The sequence below is a fragment of the Phocoena sinus genome, chromosome 2 (genome assembly GCF_008692025.1).
Source record: "Phocoena sinus isolate mPhoSin1 chromosome 2, mPhoSin1.pri, whole genome shotgun sequence".
Lineage (NCBI taxonomy): Eukaryota > Metazoa > Chordata > Mammalia > Artiodactyla > Phocoenidae > Phocoena > Phocoena sinus.
The window spans coordinates 750,865-770,981 of record NC_045764.1 but is presented as its reverse complement, the minus strand read 5'-3'; the positions used below and the strand labels follow the sequence as shown (position 1 = coordinate 770,981).

At 39.5% G+C, this 20,117-nt stretch overlaps 1 protein-coding gene across 10 annotated transcripts in view; it reads left to right on the top strand.

The window, feature by feature from the left end:
• Nucleotides 1–20,117, top strand: part of MPP7 (membrane palmitoylated protein 7) — a 280,676-nt gene that overhangs the window by 209,290 nt on the left and 51,269 nt on the right. For all 10 annotated transcript variants that reach the window (XM_032618449.1, XM_032618459.1, XM_032618434.1 and 7 more), the window contains one exon: nucleotides 18,167–18,337. In XM_032618449.1, the coding sequence (XP_032474340.1) occupies nucleotides 18,167–18,337 (171 nt within the window). The remainder of the gene's footprint in view (nucleotides 1–18,166; nucleotides 18,338–20,117) is intronic.

The window sequence follows — 20,117 nt, the reverse complement described above, 5'->3', positions numbered from 1 at the left end:
CCTACTCTATCTATATCTGTATATCTATGTACATCTATGTAGATATAATACCTACTGTATCTATATCTGTATATCTATGTCGATATAATACCTACTCTATCTATATCTGTATATCTATGTACATCTATGTAAATATAATACCTACTCTATCTGTATATCTATGTTGATATAATACCTACTGTATATCTGTATATCTATGTACATCTATGTAGATATAATACCTACTCTATCTATATCTGTATATCTATGTTGATATAATACCTACTCTATCTATATCTGTATATCTATGTACATCTATGTAGATATAATACCTACTCCATCTATATCTGTATATCTATGTACATCTATGTAGATATAATACCTACTCTATCTATATTTGTATATCTATGTACATCTATGTAGATGTAATACCTACTGTATCTATATCTGTATATCTATGTCGATATAATACCTACTCCATCTATATCTGTATATCTGTGTACATCTATGTAGATATAATACCTACTGTATCTATATCTGTGTATCTATGTTGATATAATACCTACTCCATCTATATCTGTATATCTGTGTACATCTATGTAGATATAATACCTACTCCATCTATATCTGTATATCTATGTACATCTATATAATACCTATTGTATCTTTTACAGTATACTGCCCTATAGCTTTTCATTCTACAAAACAAATTGAAAAAAAAAAAAAACCAAAAAACCATGTAGAATATAGGGTATTCTAATTTTTAGGCTAGAAAAACTATAATTTACGGAGAGAACTGGATGGTCAGAGAGAGGTTACAATTTCAATAATTCTTCTCTCATTTCAGTACAATACAGTGTGCCAGATACTCTGTCAATCGATTGATCCCCGCCCTTCCAGTTTTGGAAAGCTTAGTGGCTTTTGAACAGCAAGCATTTATTACTCTCCTGTTTCTGTGGTCAGCTGGGTGGCTCTGCTCTGTGTCAGCATGGCGAATTGCTGCAGTCTGGCTGTCTGGCTGGGGTCTGGTTGGTCTGGTGGATGGGAGTGCTCAGCCGGGCGAACTTGTTTCTGTTCCACGTAGCTCTTCACCCTCCAGTAAGCTACCCATGTGGTGGTCTCAGGGTTCTGGAGAACAGCAGAGAAAACCATCTCCCGTATGTAAGTGCTATGAAGCCTCTGCTCACATCACATCCTCTGATGGCCCATTGGGCAGAACAGGTCTCGTGGCCAGGCCACGGTCGGCGTGGGAGGGGCTGGCCGGGAGTTGGCAGACAGGGAGAGGCCGTCACTGCAAGCTTCTGCCTCTCTCCAAAATAGAAAGAGGGACACCTATTCTCCCCAACTTTCAGGGCTTAATCTTTGGTCTGTTAGATGGTAAGTATATATCCATCCAGGGAAGAACTGTGGCATAAGGCAGCGTTATTTGGTGAATGTCACATAAAATGCTGTCATTCAGAAGGAATGATTGTGGCAGCCTGTGCAGTGAGGACTCAGCCCCACAAGAGGTGATGTTAGAACTGGCGCCGGGGTTTAGGTGCAATTACAGTAAGACCAGAGGATGCGGTAGAGGCAAGAGCATGGACAGAGGTGACTGTTGCAGAGCACAGGGCGTATTTAAGTTTGGGTGACGTGTAGACGATAGCACTGCAAAATTAGCATGGCGCTCGATAACGTGAGATCTTCAGTGACAGGCCAAGTAACTTTACACATTTTATTAACGTTTTGCCTGGTTTTTGCACTCATTCTTTGTATAAAATTTTATCCAAAGAATGAAATCTGGTTTTAATTTACATCTCTCTTATAGAATGTAGAGTTTTATAAAATTAATATTTAATCAGTAAATATGAATTGAAGTACGAAAGCAAAGGTGGTCAGCATGACGGGCTTCAAAGGGAATGAGTTCTGATAAAATGCCACTGCGTCTGGAAACTCGTAGTTACCGGCAGCGTCTGAGCCATGACTTTACTGGGAGCCAAAGCCTTGCAAGTAAGAGTAGACGGGGAAGGAAGAGGTCAGCTGAGTTCAAGGTGGTTTGTGTAGTCGAGGGTTAGGAGTATTTAGTGGGAGAGGATAATCGGATCGCTTCTGTAGCAGAGATGAGGGACTGATGATAAAGGATTGAAATTCTGAGATAGGAACTAGTTCGTTGGTCAAAGCCCCAAAGCGGATGCGATTGAGGATAATTAAGACCATGGGATCTTAATCACTTAGATTAAGGAGTTTGGCATTAGGGGGTGAAGTGAACCATGCAGATACCCCAGGTGCCAAGAAAAGATTTCTTTGGAAAACGTAGAGGGCTTCATCCTTCCAAGACACTGCTCTGCACCCCCCAATTACGGATGAAACTAGGGCCCCATCCAGGTAAAATGGGAATATCGTGCATCATGTAATAATTGGTGTCAGCCTGGGGAGCTCAGAGACGGTCTTCAGGCTGTGTTTAGGCAAAGGATATATTTTTGTTAGACCCACAAATATGAGAAATTTCATGTAAAAGTTTCTGGCTCCTTTGACAAAAGATTTGACCAAACTAGGCCTTCATTTCGCAGTGTTAAGAATTAGCTGGGGCTGAGTTACGAGGGACCCCTTAAATGAACACGGCCCTGCCGCTCCGTGGGCTGGCCAGCACTGAGACAGGGGTCCCCCAGCACTCCCCGGCAGTCGTGTTGATGCTTTAATAGTGGAGTATTTCTTTGTATCCCTGTCCTCAAACGTGGCGAAAAAAAAAATAACCAAAGAGCAGTTAAGGGAAAATGGGACCACCTAGTTCTTCGGAGGAGTAACGTTGTACAAAATGCCTTGACAGCATGCAATTGAAGATTTTTCTGCCGTCTAGCTTCTGTTGGCTTTTGGATTTTGCAAACTCTGATTATAGAGCCTCGCTGTCGACTCCATTCAACTCCTGGTCTTGGAAACGAGTTTTCCTTTCCATACCTGACTGTGGCCAAGAGGAAAGCATGGTCGGCATGTTTGAGTAGATGCGCATTGTGACATCTTTTCTCTCTGGTCTAAGTGCTTGTTCTGATACATGTACAGCAGGAGATCCGCAGATTCAAGGCACCTAGAGGTTCATTTAGGTACAGCTGAGGTCAGATATCTGAGAAGAGAAGCATACAGTAAGATGACTTTGTATTAAAAAAAGGATATGGGGCTTCCCTGGTGGCGCAGTGGTTAAGAATCCGCCTGCCAGTGCAGGGGACATGGGTTCGAGCCCTGGTCCAGGAAGATCCCACAGGCCGTGGATCCACTAAGCCCGCGAGCCACAACTACTGAGCCCGCGCGCCTCAACTACCGAAGCCCGTGCGCCTAGAGCCCGTGCTCCTCAACAAGAGAAGCCACCGCAATGAGAAGCCCGCGCACTGCAACGAAGAATAGCCCCCGCTCGCTGCAACTAGAGAAAGCACGTGTGCAGCAATGAAGACCTAATGCAGCTATAAATAAATTAATTAATTAAAAAAACACTTTATTTTAAAAAAGATATGACATAATAAGATACAGAAATTAATAGTGTTTCTGATAAAAGATTTTCCTTTTAAGGAAGCCCTTCAACTAACGACCCCAGATCGAAAATTGTTTCTTTTTCAGAATACACAAGTTTGATGGTAGTTTTCTGGTTATTTTTTGTAGTATTAAAGAGTTACTTTGTTACAAATAGACTGAGCAAATTGACTGTTTTGTGGAATTGTTTTTCCCCCTCAAAAGCCAAACCCTCAAAATGCTACAGATTTTATGCATTTTTAAAGCAGTGTCATAAACAGCATGCTAACATTTATGACAAAGCTGTTTTTTGGTAAAAGTGTTATTTGTTAAACCTTTAAATATAGTGACTTAATGCAGTACTGTGGCTTTTTATTAGCTTTTCTTCTTTTTTTCCCTTGAATAGTCCTATCTCTACCTATTTTTTTCTATCAGGTTCTTTGTCAGTCTCCTGTTAATGTGACGAGCCCTTTCTCTATCATGAATATTAACCCTCTCTCTGCCGTGTGCATTTTCTTCTGGTCTTTTGGTTGCATTTTACCTTTTTTCTTTCTTTTTTTTTTTTTTTTTTTTTTTTTTAATTTGCGGTACGCGGGCCTCTCACTGTTGTGGCCTCTCCCGTTGCAGAGCACAGGCTCCGGACGCGCAGGCCCAGCGGCCACAGCTCACAGGCCCAGCCGCTCCACGGCACGTGGGATCTTCCCGGACCGGGGCACAAACCCCTGTCCCCCGCATCGGCAGGCAGACTCTCAACCACTGCGCCACCAGGGAAGCCTGCATTTTACCTTTTTTAAAGGCCAGGTTTATCATCGTGTGGACATTTTAATTTTTGCATAGTCAAATCTGTGAATTCTTTCCTTTGTCTTCTGAGTTTTCGTTTGTATTCCCCACACCAAAATTATTTTAAAATTTTAATTTATATTTTTATCAAAGTAGTATGTGCGTTAGGTTGAAGCGTGTGAAATTGCTGGGTTTTGTAGGTCAAAAGGCATTAGAGTGTCAGCAGCTTCACATGGCTCTATTTAATAAATTGTTTGAAGAGTCAAGTAGCGTCAGAAGTCTTGCAGCCACAGACCGGAGCCCCTTTCCCTCTTCCTCCTTAGTGCTGTGTCCTCCCTCAAGAGACACCCACTTAGCTCTGGTTAACAGTTTCTTCTGGTATTTGCAGAATAAAACTTTCTTATAATGCTATTCCTAGCGTTTTTTCCTAATATTTATTGAGCGCCTGTTATGTTCCGGACTGTTCTGGGCGCTGGCGTTTCAACAGAGATCCAAACAGACCCCCTTTCGTAGCGCTTCTGTAAGGGGGTGCGGTGGAGACAGGTAGCTGAAGGGGGTGGGGTGGAGACAGCTAAATAATTTATACGATACATCCGATGGTGAGAAGTGCCATGAAGAAAAGTGAAGCAGGAATGGTGCCGGGGCAGGTGAGGACATGCAGGTGTCACCAGGGTGGTCACGGAAGGGAGCTCGACCGTTCAGACAGAGCCCTGCAGCGTCTGTGGAGCAGGGAGGAGAGCAGTGTGGCCGGAGCGGAGTGAAGAAAGGAGAGAGCGACGGGAATCGAGGCTGGCGAGGTAACAGGATGCCAGTGCGGGGGCCGCTCAGCCCACTTCTTCGGCCCTTAGTCTGTGTGAGATGGGAAACCACGGAGGGGTTGGAGCCGAGCAGTGACCTGCCCTGACGTGGACTTAAGGGTCGCCCTGGCTGATCTGCTGAGAGCCAGGGCAGAAGCGGGCAGCTGTGTGTCATCCAGGCAAGAAGTGCCTGCAGCTCGAACCAAGATATCATAGGTGGAGGTGGGGAGAAGACAGGAGACTCTGGATGTACCTTCAGATAGAACTGACGGGATTTTCAGACCAGTTGGAGAATCAGGGAAGAGCTTAGTGACTTCAAGGATGGAGTGACCATTTGCTGAGCTGGTCCAGACAGCGGAGGAGGGTATCGGGGTGGGGAGAGTTTCGGGAATTCCGTTGGGATAGGTTGCGTTTAAGACGTTAAATAGAGATGTCGGATAGGTGATTGCAGAGGCGGCTCTTGCACTGAGACTCTTGATTTTGGAGTTGTCGATATTAGATCAAATGGAAAGCCGTGAAGCCAGATGAGATCACCAAGGAGTGAGTGATGATACGGGCAAGAAGCGAACCCAAAGTGAGGTAAGTAGAAGAAACACCGGGCGTGTGACTTTGTAGGAGCGAAGTAAAAATAACATTTCAGGGAGGAAGAAGCGATCACCTCTGACAGATGTTGCTGATAAGTCAAAGAAGAGGAGAAGAAGAGAACTGACCATTGACTTTGCAGTGTGGGAGTCAGCAGCAGCCTTGTGAGCAGTTTCGGGAGCTTGGTTGGGCCAAAAAGCATTTGACAAAATCCAGCACCCTTTTGCGATAAAAACTGAACAAACGAAGAATGGAAGGGAATTTCCCCAACCTGGTAAAGGGCATCTACTAACAGCATACTAAATGGTGAAAGGCCGACTGCTCTCCCATGAGCAGAAACTAGACAAGGATGACCATTCTTGCCCCTTTACGTGACGTGATACTGGAGGTTCTACAGCAGTTAGGCAAGGAAAAGAAAGAAAAGGCCCCCAGACTGGAAAACAAGTCGTAAAACTATCTCTGTTGGAAGATTACTTCATTTTGTATATAGAAATCCCTTTTTCTGCACCAATTGGGATGGTCATGTAGCTTTTTTCCTTCAATCTACTAATGTAGTGTAAACATTGATTGATTTCATACGTTGACCTTGCATTCCTAGGGTAGATCCCACTTGCTCATGGTGTATAATCCTTTTCAATATGTTGTTGAATTTGAGTTGCTAGTATTTTGAGGATTTTGCATGCATATTCATAAGGGATATTGGTCTGTAGATTTTTTTTTTCTTGTGATATCTTTGTCTGATTTTGGTATCAGGATGATACTGGCCTCATACAATGAGGTGTGAAGTGTTCCCTACTCTTATACTTTTTCAAAATATTTGTAAAGTATTGTGTTAATTATTCTCCAAACATTTGATTGAATTCACCAGTGAAGCCACTGGTCCTGGGCTTTTCTTTGTGGAAAGTTTTTTGATTACTAGTTCAGTCTCTTTGCTTGTAAGAATCTGTTCAGATTTTCTCTTCTTTTTTCAGTCTCAGTAGTCTCTGTCTCTCTAATAATTTTTCCATTTCATCTAGATTATCTAATTTGTTTTTATAATTTTTTTATTTCTTCAAGGTCAGTAGTAATGTTCGTTCCTAATTTTAATAATTTGGGTAGGTAACAGTTTGTCAGTTCTATTGATCCTTTCAAAGAACCAAATTTTGGTTTTATTGCTTTTCTCTATTTTAAGGGATGCTGAAATGTTGCAATTAATTTCTCCACTAACTAGGAAGTGTTAGTTTATTCTAAAATTTTAATATTTCCCTCCTAATCGTTTGTATTAGTCAGGCAACAGAATGTGTTTACATACACACGCACACATATACACACACGCACGTACACACAGAGATTTTAAGGAATTGGATCGTGTGATTGTGGAGGCTTGATAAATCAAAATCTGCAGGGTCGGTGGCAGACTGGAGACCCAGGGAAGAGTTGCAGTTTGAGCCCAGAGGCAGTCTGCTGGTGTTACCGAGTCCTGCAGGACAGGCCAACGAATCAGAGACGAGGTGCTGAGGCAAGGAAGACGACTTCATTTGCAAAGCCGGCAGATGGAGAAGATGGCAGACCAGTGTCTCTGAAAAACCATCTTATTGGGGTCTGGTTGCCACTTTCTTTCATAGAATCAGCGAGGGCGAGGTGGTGAGGGAGTAAAGTATAAGGGCCATCAGTCTTTTCAGAACATCTCCTGAAATGACCAGCCTCGGGGAGGGGATGTGTTAATTTCTTTTTTCTTGCAGCCATTCACAGGTGGGCGGGGTTCCCTGAGGCAGGCCACTGTGTTTGATTATAACAACAAAAGCAACGAAAAGCAAAGGTTAAAGTAAAAGAAACAGATCCAACGTGGAGTTCGTTCGATTTATCTCTTCCCTGTTACAGTTGCAGAAATCCTTCTTGTTCAGGGAGAGGTTAGTCTCTTCTATTAAGGCCTTCAGCTGATTGGGTAAGGCCCACCCACATAATGGAATGTAATCTGCTTTATTCCAAGTCTCCTGATCTAAATGCTAACCTTATCCAAGAAACACCTTTACGAGAAGCATCTAGAATAATGTTTGACCGTCTGGGCACTGTGGCCCAGCCAAGCTGACACATAAGATTAACCGTCACATTCCCCATCCTGTTATTCTACTTTACCTATATCTGTGGTAATTATTGCAGTGAGGAAAAATTTACCCTTTGGAGATTTAATATGTCTTCCACATCAAGTGTTTCCCTCACTAAAAGAAGTAATTTAAACCGTACAAGTCAACAACATGGAATGGATTTGTGACATTTCAGTCGATTACTGCCTGTCCCACGAAACACCCTTAGTATTCTGGTGACGTCAGGTCCCAGCCTGTGCCACTGCGCTCGCGGGCGGTAGCGCACCTCACCTAACAGCACACCTACGTGCACAGGATGTGCCTGCGTCCACCTTCAGCACGGGGCACCTTCTCCGGTTCTAGCACCACTCTGGAACATAGCCACAGGAGTTCCGAGAAATGCTACCATCTCATGAGGTCTTTTCCAAGGACTATTTAATAGAGGAATTTCTGAGACCCTTCGCCTTGCCCCTCATCTACCTCTACACTGCATCTCCTGAGTCCACGGAAGGGATTACTGTGCAGACAGAATACCCTTGAACCCCAAAATGGGAATGCCCAGGGTCCCTGTTGATCTAAATGAGGCCTGTACTCAGTAATACATTTGATTATTTTCACTTTCTCTGATGTGCGTAAAATCAAGCACAAAACAGCATATATAAGTAGCGCTTTCCCTGATGACTGGTTACATTTTTGAAAAATACATTCCATGTCAAAATGATCAAAGTTGACTCTCTTGAAAAAGTAACATTGTAACACTCCAATAATTGAATGTCCGTTTGTATAAGAATTATATCTTAAAACCATATTTAGTGAGCCATCACTGATGTGAATATACACTGGTTTGTAGTGTAACACGCTGTATTTCTTAAAGTTCAGCGTATTTATCAATAAAAGAGGTTTGGCTGTTACTAGTGGGAGGAAGGAAAAAGCTCACTGACTAGGCAGTGTAAGTTGTATATTTGCATAAAATTAATAAAGTGAAGGTAAATTGATAGTATTTTGTAAATATGAATTGCAAAAGTCGCACCTTTGAACGTGTGTGTGTGTGTGTATATTTATATACTTAAAGTATATACACATGTATATATACCCACACACATGAATTATTAGGAGTAATTCATTTCCTGCCCTAAGCTCTCAACAACTTCCTTTAGCTTTGGTGGATGGTGTGAAAGTTAGTGTTTTTGGTCTGGGTGTCTCTGCACACGCGCATATGCTGGCTTCCAAAGGGTGGTTGCTTCTCAGTGGTAGAAGCGCAAGCTTTAATGATTCTCTCCGCTTTTTCCTTCTACAATACAAAATAGTCCATATGAAGAGTAATTGGTTTTTTCTTTAATTGGTAAGAATTGCAGAATGTTTTTGCTCTGTATAATTCATTATAGAAATTATGTTATAAACAATTCACAAAGCACTGCTTATCATGCATCTGTCTTCAAACATAATTTCTTGCAAATGATCTCCTAAAAAATCATCAGTTTTTCTCCCCTTCTGCCCCTGCTGGAGCATGTCATGCATTTTTTTTAAAACAAGATCAGTTTGGGGACTTCTATAAGTTAAAACTGTTCTTCTGTTTAACTACAGTGTTTACCGTAAAGTTCAATAAAAACTAAACCATCCGTTTGCTGTTATTTCTTTTAAAAGCTATTATTTATCCATCTCTACTTCTGTGTTTCTTCCGAATCCTGTCCCTTATTTGTCCAGTGTTTAAACACCAGTGAGCCTCTAGTTATATTGCCTATTTTATAAATCTAGCAAAAATTCCCATTTGTTCCAATATTCAGTCATTTTATTAACGAATGCTATGTAGGTAACTACAGCTATGTCAAAATTTACTGCCTTAGTATTTTTTCCAAAAAAATAAAATTTATACAAAGAGAACATTTAGAAGCATTCTTTCAAAAGTGGTACAGGTTATTTCTTGAACAAGAAAGAACTCTGCGTAATCTTGACATGTCTGGAATACTACTTGGAAATACTTTCTCGGACAGAAAGAAACCGTTTCTGCTTGGAGAATTTTAGGTTGCATAGACTCAACTTAAAAAAATACATTAAAATTTCAAATCGAATTTTACCCCTTTCAGAATTATATTTTTATATTAACTTTTATGTGTGCATACTGTATTTTCTCATAATTTCGAAAGAGTAAGTTAGAACTCATTTCTTTATTAGCTGGCTGGAAGATTAAATTCTCATGTGGTTTTTCTATTTTTTTTAATGGTAATGCTGTGCTGTGCTTTAAAAATATTGTTTATGGTATCAGGAAAACTTTTTAAGACCTAGGTAATTTTTTTTCTTGGAAATTGCAAATTGATATTTTATATTAGCTTCCATGATTTCATTCGGTACTTTGAGTGTCTATTTTTATTTTTAGCTGGAGTTGAGTTGAAAGATTCAAGGGTAATTATGGTATTTGAACATTTATTTATACTGAAAGCAACTTTTGTGTCTGTGACATTCCAGAGGTGAATTTTCCTTGTTTGAAAGCCATTTCCCCCTTTATATACAAAATTACCATATGTATGGCTAGTTAATATAATCCATGATAACATTTAGGTTTCTTCCCCCACCCCCAACCGCCCCACACTGTTTTATAAGATGGATGTAGAAGGTGACTAATCCAGCCACTCCACATCTCAGTAACTTTTATAGTTTACTGTTCACGTTGCTTTTCAATTTAAACTTCCTCCCAAGATTTCTGCTTGTTTGTTGTTTTAAGATGTTCTTAATTATCTTTCTTTGTCTTTGGGATAATTTTATGATGGGCATAGTATGGGAACATCACTTCAACAGTAAGTTTGTTTTAGGCTAATGTTACTACATAGTCTTTACATGTCCCTTATGTTTATATCATTATAACAAGATGGGCATTATATTCAAAATGTTGATTTTAGTGGAAATTTTCAACATTCTGTTGTCAGGAGCCTGTTGTATAATAATTCCCAGCCGCTTAGTTTTTATTAGTGTCTACGTGAGTTTTTTTTAAGTCTTCTTTAAAAGTTCATTCATAGTAATATTTTTCTCTTCCTTTTTTTGGATAAATTTATTTATTTATTTTATTTATTTATTTTTGGCTGCGTTGGGTTTTCATTGCTGCGTGCGGGCTTTCTCTAACTGTGGCGGGCGGGGGCTACTCTTCGTTGCGGTGCGCAGCCTTCTCATTGCGGTGGCTTCTCTTGTTGCGGAGCATGGGCTCTAGGCACGCAGGCTTCAGTAGTTGTGGCGCGTGGGCTCAGTAGTTGTGGCTCACGGCCTCTAGTGCGCGGGCTCAGTAGTTGTGGTACGTGGGCTTAGTTGCTCCACGGCATGTGGGATCTACCCAGACCAGGGCTCAAACCCTTGTCACTAGCATTGGCAGGCAGGTTCTTAACCACTGCATCACCAGGGGAGTCCCTCTTCCTTGTTAAGGTGCCTATTGAACTCATTCAATATTTGGTCAAATTAATCCATTGTTTTAAGAGAATAACTTTCATCCAACATTTTTGGCAGTTCTCCCAATTTTTTTTTTGGAAAGCACATTTTAGTATATTTAAGGTGAGAAAAAGATCATTTAAATGCTTATTTGTACCTTCTTTTAAGAAACTAAGCACTTTTCTTGATTGTGTTAAAATAAATGTATTTCTTCAAAAAATCAGAAAGTTTAGAGTGGACCCTTCTGTAGATCTCTAATTTTTGAGGTGCCTGTGACCGATACTGCTCTGTTATAATTCAGGCAGCTTTCACTGAAACTCTTCTTTCCCAATCTACCAACATCTGTAGCATTTAACATCTTAAGAGCTTATATTCTTAAAAACATTGGGGATGCATAATATCTGATGTTATTATATCAGATGGGTTACAGAAGTGTAACCAGAGATGGAAACTGTGCCATTTGAAAAGTCCAAGCGGTCACACAATAGGATCTATTTTCTTGTAGTTAACAGAAAGGCAGGTCGCACTCTCATTCACACCTGTGATTTTTGAGGCTCTTGGTGTTGGTGGTGAGTTACCTTGGCTCTGCTGGCGGTGGGGGGAGGGGGTGCCTTTTGTGTTAATGGAGATGACTGCCCGTAAGATGATCGTGTATTCGTAAGACGATCGTGTATTTTTTTTTTAATAAAATGTCAAAATTTTATGAAAAAGTAAGATCATTAAAATGATAACTATTTAAATTATAAAAATTTACACTGAAGTTATTTATGGGAGCCAAAGAATATGACAACAATTTGTGATTTAAAAAAAATTTCCTATCAATTTGATTAGTTTAGTTGTAAGTTTTCAAAACCCAGACTCCTTCTCTTTTATCATCTTCACTTCTTAGGTGAGACTGCTGGCTCTCTATTTATTTACCTTGACCTTTGGTCTTTAGTGTTTATACTGTATTCTCATTTAAAAAATTTTCCATTGTTTTTACTTTCATTGCTTTTTAAGTATTTTCATTTATTGGCTATTTCTAACCTTTAAGAATATAAAACTTTGATCTATTACCATAATCATTTCAAAATACAGAAGACTGGAACCTGCCTCTGAGACACAGTCAAAATGTATTTTCTGTCATACGTTGGTATAACCACACAAATACAACTACCAGTACCGGATTTCATTTGTTTGGTGTTTTTGTGTGTGTTTTTTTTTAATTGTAAAATTACGTAATATTATGGAAACTTTAAAAAAAATAGGACAAAATAGTTGCCTACAGCCCTCTTTCCCTAATACAATCATTGTCTGCTTTTATACTTTTTTCTGTATCCATACCAATTTTTATATTAGTAAAGGTAAAACTCATAGTATAACTATGACTGTCATATATGTCCAGTTTTTTCCATTTATTAGTATATCAAATGCAATTCTAATGGTGCCGTATAGGCTTTTTAAAAATATTTTATTCTATATCGGGGCATAGTTGATTAACATTGTTGTGTTAGTTTCAGGTGTACAGCAAAGTGATTCAGTTATACGTATACATGTATCTGTTCCTTTCAAGTTCTTTTCCCATTTAGATTATTACAGAACATTGACCAGCGTTCCCTGTCCTATACAGTAGATTCTTGTTGGTTATGTATTTTAAATATAGCCGTGTCCTCAGCCCCATTTCTTTGAAAAGGTGTTTTTCATAATTAATCATTCCCATACTTTGTATGTTTTGGATGCTTCAAGTTTTTTTTTTTTACTATTAAAAATATCACTAACATTTGAAATTATAGGATGGTTAAGCATAATATTTATCTACAATTTGAAGCTAATTTTAATACCAAATGAGTCTTAAATTCACATTGTAAGCATTAAATTTAATACCCTTTTGATGAATGGTGTTATATCAATAAATTTAGTGAAGTAGCTTTGAAAATAACCGAATCACAACTGCCTGCGTTTAAGTTTTTTTCTTTTACTTAAGAGAAATGTCAAAGTCGAATCAGATTAGAAGTACTTGCTAAAAAATCTTAGTTTCTACTCCTGAGCCTATGTTGTGAAAACCCTTAAATTACAAGTATTTGGAATAATTTCGATTCCCCTAGTAGATCAGGAACTCTTTGAGGGCAGTGACACTGTTTTATATATTTTGTATTTTACACATCATCTTAAATACAGAGGAGTATCAAAAATATATTTAGTTATATTTGAAAAGTATCTTCTAACAGAAAAAGAGCTTATAATTTTTAATCCCTAAATTAAACTGCTGCTTCTCTTTGATAATTTTTTCCTGTTATTTCATAAAGTCACTGAAGGCTCACCAGTTTTTCTCTCATACATCTGTGTGTGTGGAATAACATTTCAAACTTTGTTCTTGACTTTCTTTCATCTTTTAATATTTGAGCCAAGGCCTTGGCAATTGTTTTCTTTTTCTGACACTAAAAGAAGAGTTACTTAAACCTGTAGATTGTCATGCCTGCTTCGTACGTTGCTGTGAGACTTAAATGAACTAATGCACGTAAGTGCTTCAGATGGTGTCTGTCATCCAGTAAGTTCTCCACAAACACCCACTAGCACCACCACTTCTTCTGTTGTTTTGGTATTAATATTACTAATAAGGGAATGATCTAAACTTAGACCAAGAATCACCTTTTTCTGGTCATGACATCATAATTAACTATCTGGTGCTTCAGTACAAAGTATGTATTCATATAAAGTAGGAAAAGGATTGTTCAGTAAGTATTTCTGGGACCACTGGTTAATTACTTAGAAAACTATAAAGTTACAGCCTCACGTCACAAACTTGATCTCCTAATCACAGCTGAGTAATTCCAGATGGATTTAAAACATTAAGTGGAAAGCTATGTAACCTATTTTTTTTTAATTTAAGAAAATTTGGGTATTTATCAGACTAAAGGGTAGGAAAGTCATAAAAGCAGTGGAAGAAATGACAAACCAAAGAAGTTCACAGATCCAAATACATAAACCTTTAAAATTTCTTTGAAAAGGAAAACTGAAAATCTTAAAAAGTCTTTGCAACAAATAGGGCCAAGGGCTGTGACCTTAAAAGATACATGTATGTGTATATATGTTTATGAAGACCCCAATCAAAAAATGATCAACATGTATTAACCAGCAATTTACAGAAGGAATAAATGCAAATGAGTAATAAACGTGAAGGAGAGTTCAACTTTACTATCAGTTAAAATGAAATGATACACAGTTTTTCACTTGTCAGATCACTACAGATTTTTAAATGGTTAGAAGTCCTTTAATGAAAGAATGGTAATAGGGGCAGTTGTACTTGGAAATGTACACTGTTATTAACCAATCTGAGAAGCATTTGGACAAGATCTGTCAAGCTTCTTGCAATTTGCCCTAATAAAGTCATCAGTGACATAGAGTAACAGGAATGTACAGGGATGTTTATTGCTGTCTTGTTGAAATAAGGAGCAAATAACAAGCAACGTAAATGTCATCTTTTATAATAAAAAAAGTAAATTTACTTTAAAACAGAACCATACAACTAGATAAGTTAAAAGTCATCGTAAATTATTCCTGCTGGAAAATATTAGATAAGAAGTGTCTCTGTGTGATGAAGGGCTGACCTGCAGCTGCATTCTCACTGTGAAGCCACTTTCCTATTGTAATAAAGTAAACACGCTGTTCCTTAAAAAACACAAATCTTTAGCAGCTGTGGGTAAGAGCCCTGGAAAAAGCCTGTCCGTAAAAATGTTGAGCCAATTATAAATTACAAAAATGTGAGATATAAGGAAAAATACATTTTGTACGAAACTCTTCCCTTACTCCAAATTCCTTGTTACTGCTGCTTTCCTGCTCCTTCTTTTTAAAAGCCAGCTTTTGCTAAGACTTGTACACAGAAAACAAACTAGAAGTAAATACGTTCTGGGTTATTTATTCACATTTATCGGAAAGAACCTTGTGCTTGCTTTCAGTTTAAGTACACATTCTTGGTCATCCTTTTAATAAGAGAACCACCTAAGGCCTGAAGGCCAGAAATTATTAACCCCTTTTCCTGACATAAAGGTCGCTCTCCTTTAGGCTTAGACTTAACCGAGGTGTGCTGACGCGTCACTCACTGTGTCACTGAAGTTTGAAAGTTACAGTCTCTTTGCTGCCTTGAAAGGCAGGCCCAGTGTGCCATTATCTCTGGCCACCTGGTTTGGTTTTGCTTTTATCTGAGAGGATACCTTTTGTCATACCTTTTGTCATATCCTCTGTTGTTCTGAGAGGCAAGTTAAGTATTCTGGATTTCATACCTTTTGTCATATCCTCTGTTGTTCTGGGTTGGGGAGTTTTCTTTTCTTGTTTTCTGACTCTGTTTTTGTGTATGTACACGTGTATATGCATGTGTGCATATGTATGCGTATGTGTGTGTGTAAATGTGTGGTGTCAGTATGGACCATATATAGATGTGTGTGTTGAGGAAGTGAGGGATCATGGGGAAGGAGGACAGGAGGGAAGGATGCTCTCTAGATTTAAATATAGGAACAGAAGCAGCACCGCCCTAGAAAGAGTATCTAAGAAAAAATGAAAGGATAGTTAATGTACACTTAAGTCTTTGTTTTATTTCTTTAAAAATGCCTTACCACTTTAATAAGGTACTTTTAATATTTATCATATTTAAATCTGGCTTTACTATTTTGTGTCTTTCGTAGAATTACCCAATTAAAAACATGTAAGCCCCTTCATTTGTTTTTCCCGTTCTTGCTAGACGTGTGCTGTGGGAACACAGGGGACACAGCATGTTTAGGTGGGACGTAGTCAGGTACTGGTCTCTGTCTAGTCTGTAAGGCATTTACCATATGCTAGGCACTGAGCGAATGCTTCACATGGGTAGTTTAACCTTAATAACCCTGTGAGGGGTTGACAGTATCCTTATGTTAAAGCTGAGAAATGAGCCTTAGAGAAGTTTTTAAACAGTTGGCAAGTCACCCAGTTAGTAAGTAAGCCAGTGACCCAGGCCTTTCCCCCTCCAGTCTGAGCCTTTAACACTCAGGGAGCAGAGCTCCGATTGGATCCGTATGGACCTGGCTGACTTTTCCCTTTGTTTTGTAAATGAGGCATGGGGCCAAGGTACTCAAGCCTCAGAACCTGTGGGAATTCCACTTGCCTGGTCGTGGCCACCTGGAAGACATGTGAGCGAGGTCAGGGCCGTGTCGTGTTGCGTGGGCGCGTGTGGTGACATCCCTGCTGCGCTGGCCCGGGCGCAGGGGCCAAGCAGCTCCGATGCTCCCCAGGGCTGCTTCCAGCCCTGAGCCTTCACGGATGCAGTGTTTTGTCCTTTTGTCTGCCTCTTACATTTCTCTTGTGAAAATACCAAATGCGTTCTGCTTCCTTTGTTGAAATTTATGTTAAGAAAATGAAACAGGAATGATAGTAGAGTTTTGGGGGTTGCCTTTTTAAAATTCTGTTTCGAAAATTTACTTTTTACTTTGATCAAGCACCTATTCTGTACCAAGCGCTGTACAACTTGCATCCCCAAGCCATTCTGTAGACCAGGGTCCTCCATCCTTGATGTCCATCGAGATCTCACATTAGAAATCTGGCTCCCTTCTCTCTTTCTCCCACTATCTCATTATTGTTTATGATGGAAGTGAAAACTTCAGCTAATCATAAAGACTCCATTAGGTAAAGCGCTTTCACTGAAATTCAGGATTTAGCTGGGATTCGTGGATCAGGAATCTTTCCGGTTTTCACTTTTGGGTTCATTGTGGGTGAGGCATTTACGTCTTCGATCCATTTCTGTGCCAGACATTTGTAGTGATTTGATAATTGTTTTTTCATATCGCCTTTATTTTGAATATTATTAATTTTTAAATCTAATAGTAATATTTACTTTTCATGTACCCTAAAATTCACACAGATCAGTTGTTACATTATTATGTTTTATTATAAAATACCTTTATTAAAGTTTTTTCTGTTTGTCAAATTTGATCAGTATTCTTTTTAAAGAGAATCTATTTTTATATGTTTTATAATTATACTTGCGTCTTTTTTTGTACTACGGAGCTGATAGAGAATATGTATCATATCTTAATAAGCAGGCTTTTTTCCCTCCCTTTAAAGTCTGTATTTTGAGAGTGTTGGTTAGGCCAAGAATTCTTGAATGGTGTGTATGGTAAATATCACTATTCTAGAAAAGGCATAAAACCAGAATGATATAACAACATGAAGCAGAAGCAGAATGAAATGGGAGTTGACTGAGAAAAGGAACTTTTGCAAAGCTGCTTTTCTAAGCCAACATTTCAAGTGACAGTGGTGAGCTGGAGGGGACCGTTTAAGCAGACAGGAAATTTATTTAAATACTCGGAAAGCTGTTTAGTAAAAGATGACATGGTCTATTCATAAGAGTGCACACTTGTGGCTCTGAAACTTATTTCCAAATTTCAGTAGCCTTCAAATTATAAAAGCATAGAATTTCCGTAGGAGAAGAAGAACTTGGGGCTTGGTCATTTGCTCCACCCCCTGGGGTCTCATAGCAGTTAAGTAACTTGCTCTTAGTGACAGGCAGGTTCTGTCTGCCGGATCTGTGCAGAGGCCTGTTCGACACTGTGCTCTCCCTAACTTTAGTTTTCTTTCTATTTAACAATAGATGCTGTCTGTGGCACAGGTATGCTGTTAGGCTGTGCTCAGAATATAGCATAAAAGATTCTAGTACTTCTGAGTGGGAATATTCAGCATTTATATTTCAAGTGATTTTAGTGCTTTTAACTTTTTCTTATCAAATGTGTTCATCAGTCAGTCTGTGAAAAATTTTCTTTATGACGCCTGACCTCCTTAATTTGTCTTATCACGTAGTTATTTTGGTTCCTGATTTCGGAAGAGAATTCTTTATGATTTGGAACCAAATAAAATTTATGATATTATAACTATATAATTAAATGTTATATGATTCTCTTAACAGTTGTTTTCATGAAATAGTGGAACATCTATTTACCTTTATTACTAAGTGCACTTGTAATGATATTATGGTGAATAAAATCCAGCCCAACTTTGAGGGTGTTTTCTTTCTGTATTGTGGTGGGGTCTCTTTTTTTAGTTCTAATTGCTAAAAATAGTTTTTTGTATTTGCAGCTGGTTTTAGAAGAAGTTTCCGTCTTAGTAGAAAAGATAAGAAAACAAATAAATCCATGTATGAGTGCAAGAAGAGTGACCAGTACGACACAGCCGATGTGCCCACTTATGAGGAGGTGACACCCTATCGACGGCAGATGAATGAGAACTACAGACTCGTTGTCTTGGTTGGTAAGTGATTGTTTTGTGTGTGATGCTGAGGAAATAAGTGAGACAGTGGGAATTTAACTTCAAAGAGAACAATGCTGGAAATTTTCAAGCTAAAAAAATCTCATCTTAACACCTTTTCTTCGGCCTCTAAAATGAAACCTTTAGTCTTTTTGTACCTGTGACATCGAGGAGACTTTCAAGACCTCTGGGCCACGGCGTTGGCATCTTACTGGACCCTCTGTGGGACAGGGGAGAGCAAACACTGTCACAGTGTATTCAGCATATCAGGGCAACTAAGTAATAGAAATGAAAAAATTTAATGTAATCGCATTTCTTTTGATTCATTTTGAGGCAGTAGCCATGGTATAAGCTTCCTATGGGTTTAGATCTTTGATGAAGTTCTAGCGTGTTTAAAGCTAGAGTTAGGGAAACTGCGAAAAGTATACGCGGGGATTTCCATAAATATTGGTCTGATTTGCATTAACATCCTAGCAGACGTCTCGTCCAGCCTTTAAGATAGGAGCAGACACAACCGTCGTGTCCCCCCCACCACCCTTGTTTGTGTTTCTTTAAAAGTGTGGTGACAGGTGTATAGGCTCCAAGGATCAAAGCCAGTGATTTGGGGGGAAAATTTGGAGCCTGGAGTCTATCTCTTGTTAATTGTGCCTTTATAATCTGAAGACGACAGTCACGCGGATGAGAATAGATGGAAAAGCTAAAGAATCCCCCTCCTTATTAAGATGGGGTCCTTTGAAGGTAACAGCATGTTCGTAACAGACGGTAGGTGACCAGTAGGAAATGATGCCGCTTCTCACATCCAGTGGCTCTGGAGGGGATCATGGCATCGCCAGATATTCCCACTGTTTGCACTATTTAGAAATACGTATTCACAGACTCCAAGGTTTCCTTTATTGACCATCTGTGTATACTGGACCCTCACCCCCTCTCCAGCCCCACCTGGAAGGATGTTCTCCGTAGGTCTTTTTGTTGCCTGGAGCGCTTACAATGCCCCAGCTTCCCTCCTTGTGGAGCTGAGCGAGCGAGAGCCCAAGCCTTCCCCAGTTCCAAGTCCTGTTACCTCGCACTCGGGCTCCTTGGACCTCCTGCCCCTGTCCTCGCAGCGCCCCTGTCCTTGCAGCACCCCTGCCCCGAGCCACCCCTCAGCAGCACCAGTCCCTGCAGAGTCCCTCCCAGCCCTGTCGCATACCTGCTCTTCACCCGGGGTGAGGTGTACTTTGTGATAAAAGGGCAGGGATAGTGTGATTTCCTACGTCCCCTTGAATCTAGATGACCCTCTCTAGTCCAGGATTTATTATTACAACTATGTAACCTTTGGTTTTCTCTACGGGATCTAATTGAAAGAAGAAAGTAGGATAAACCTTGCCTTTTTTTCTTTCCTATAGGTGCTAACAATAAAAAAAAAAAAAAAAAAAAAAACCCTTTCCTTGGGGCTGAGGAAGGGGAGATAGATGAGGATAAGTTATAAGTCTGAATACTAATCCAGGGAAGAATAAAATTAATTACAGAAGCAACTAAAGATAGTTGCTGATTATGGAAAGGAAATAGCCACTCCCTAGAATCTTCCAAAGGAAAGGGGGTGGGGAAAGCTCGGCCTCTCACAGATAGAATTAATCACGGGTTTCTGTGAAATGGTGCTGTATGCAGGTGTCACTCCCCAGCCCTTAAGGAAATTCCTAGTATCTGTTTTGTAGATTGCTTGACACTTTTCAGGAATAGTTAATCCTGTTACCTGTGAATAGAGACAGTTTTGTTCCTTCTTTGTAGGACTTTTTAAATTCTT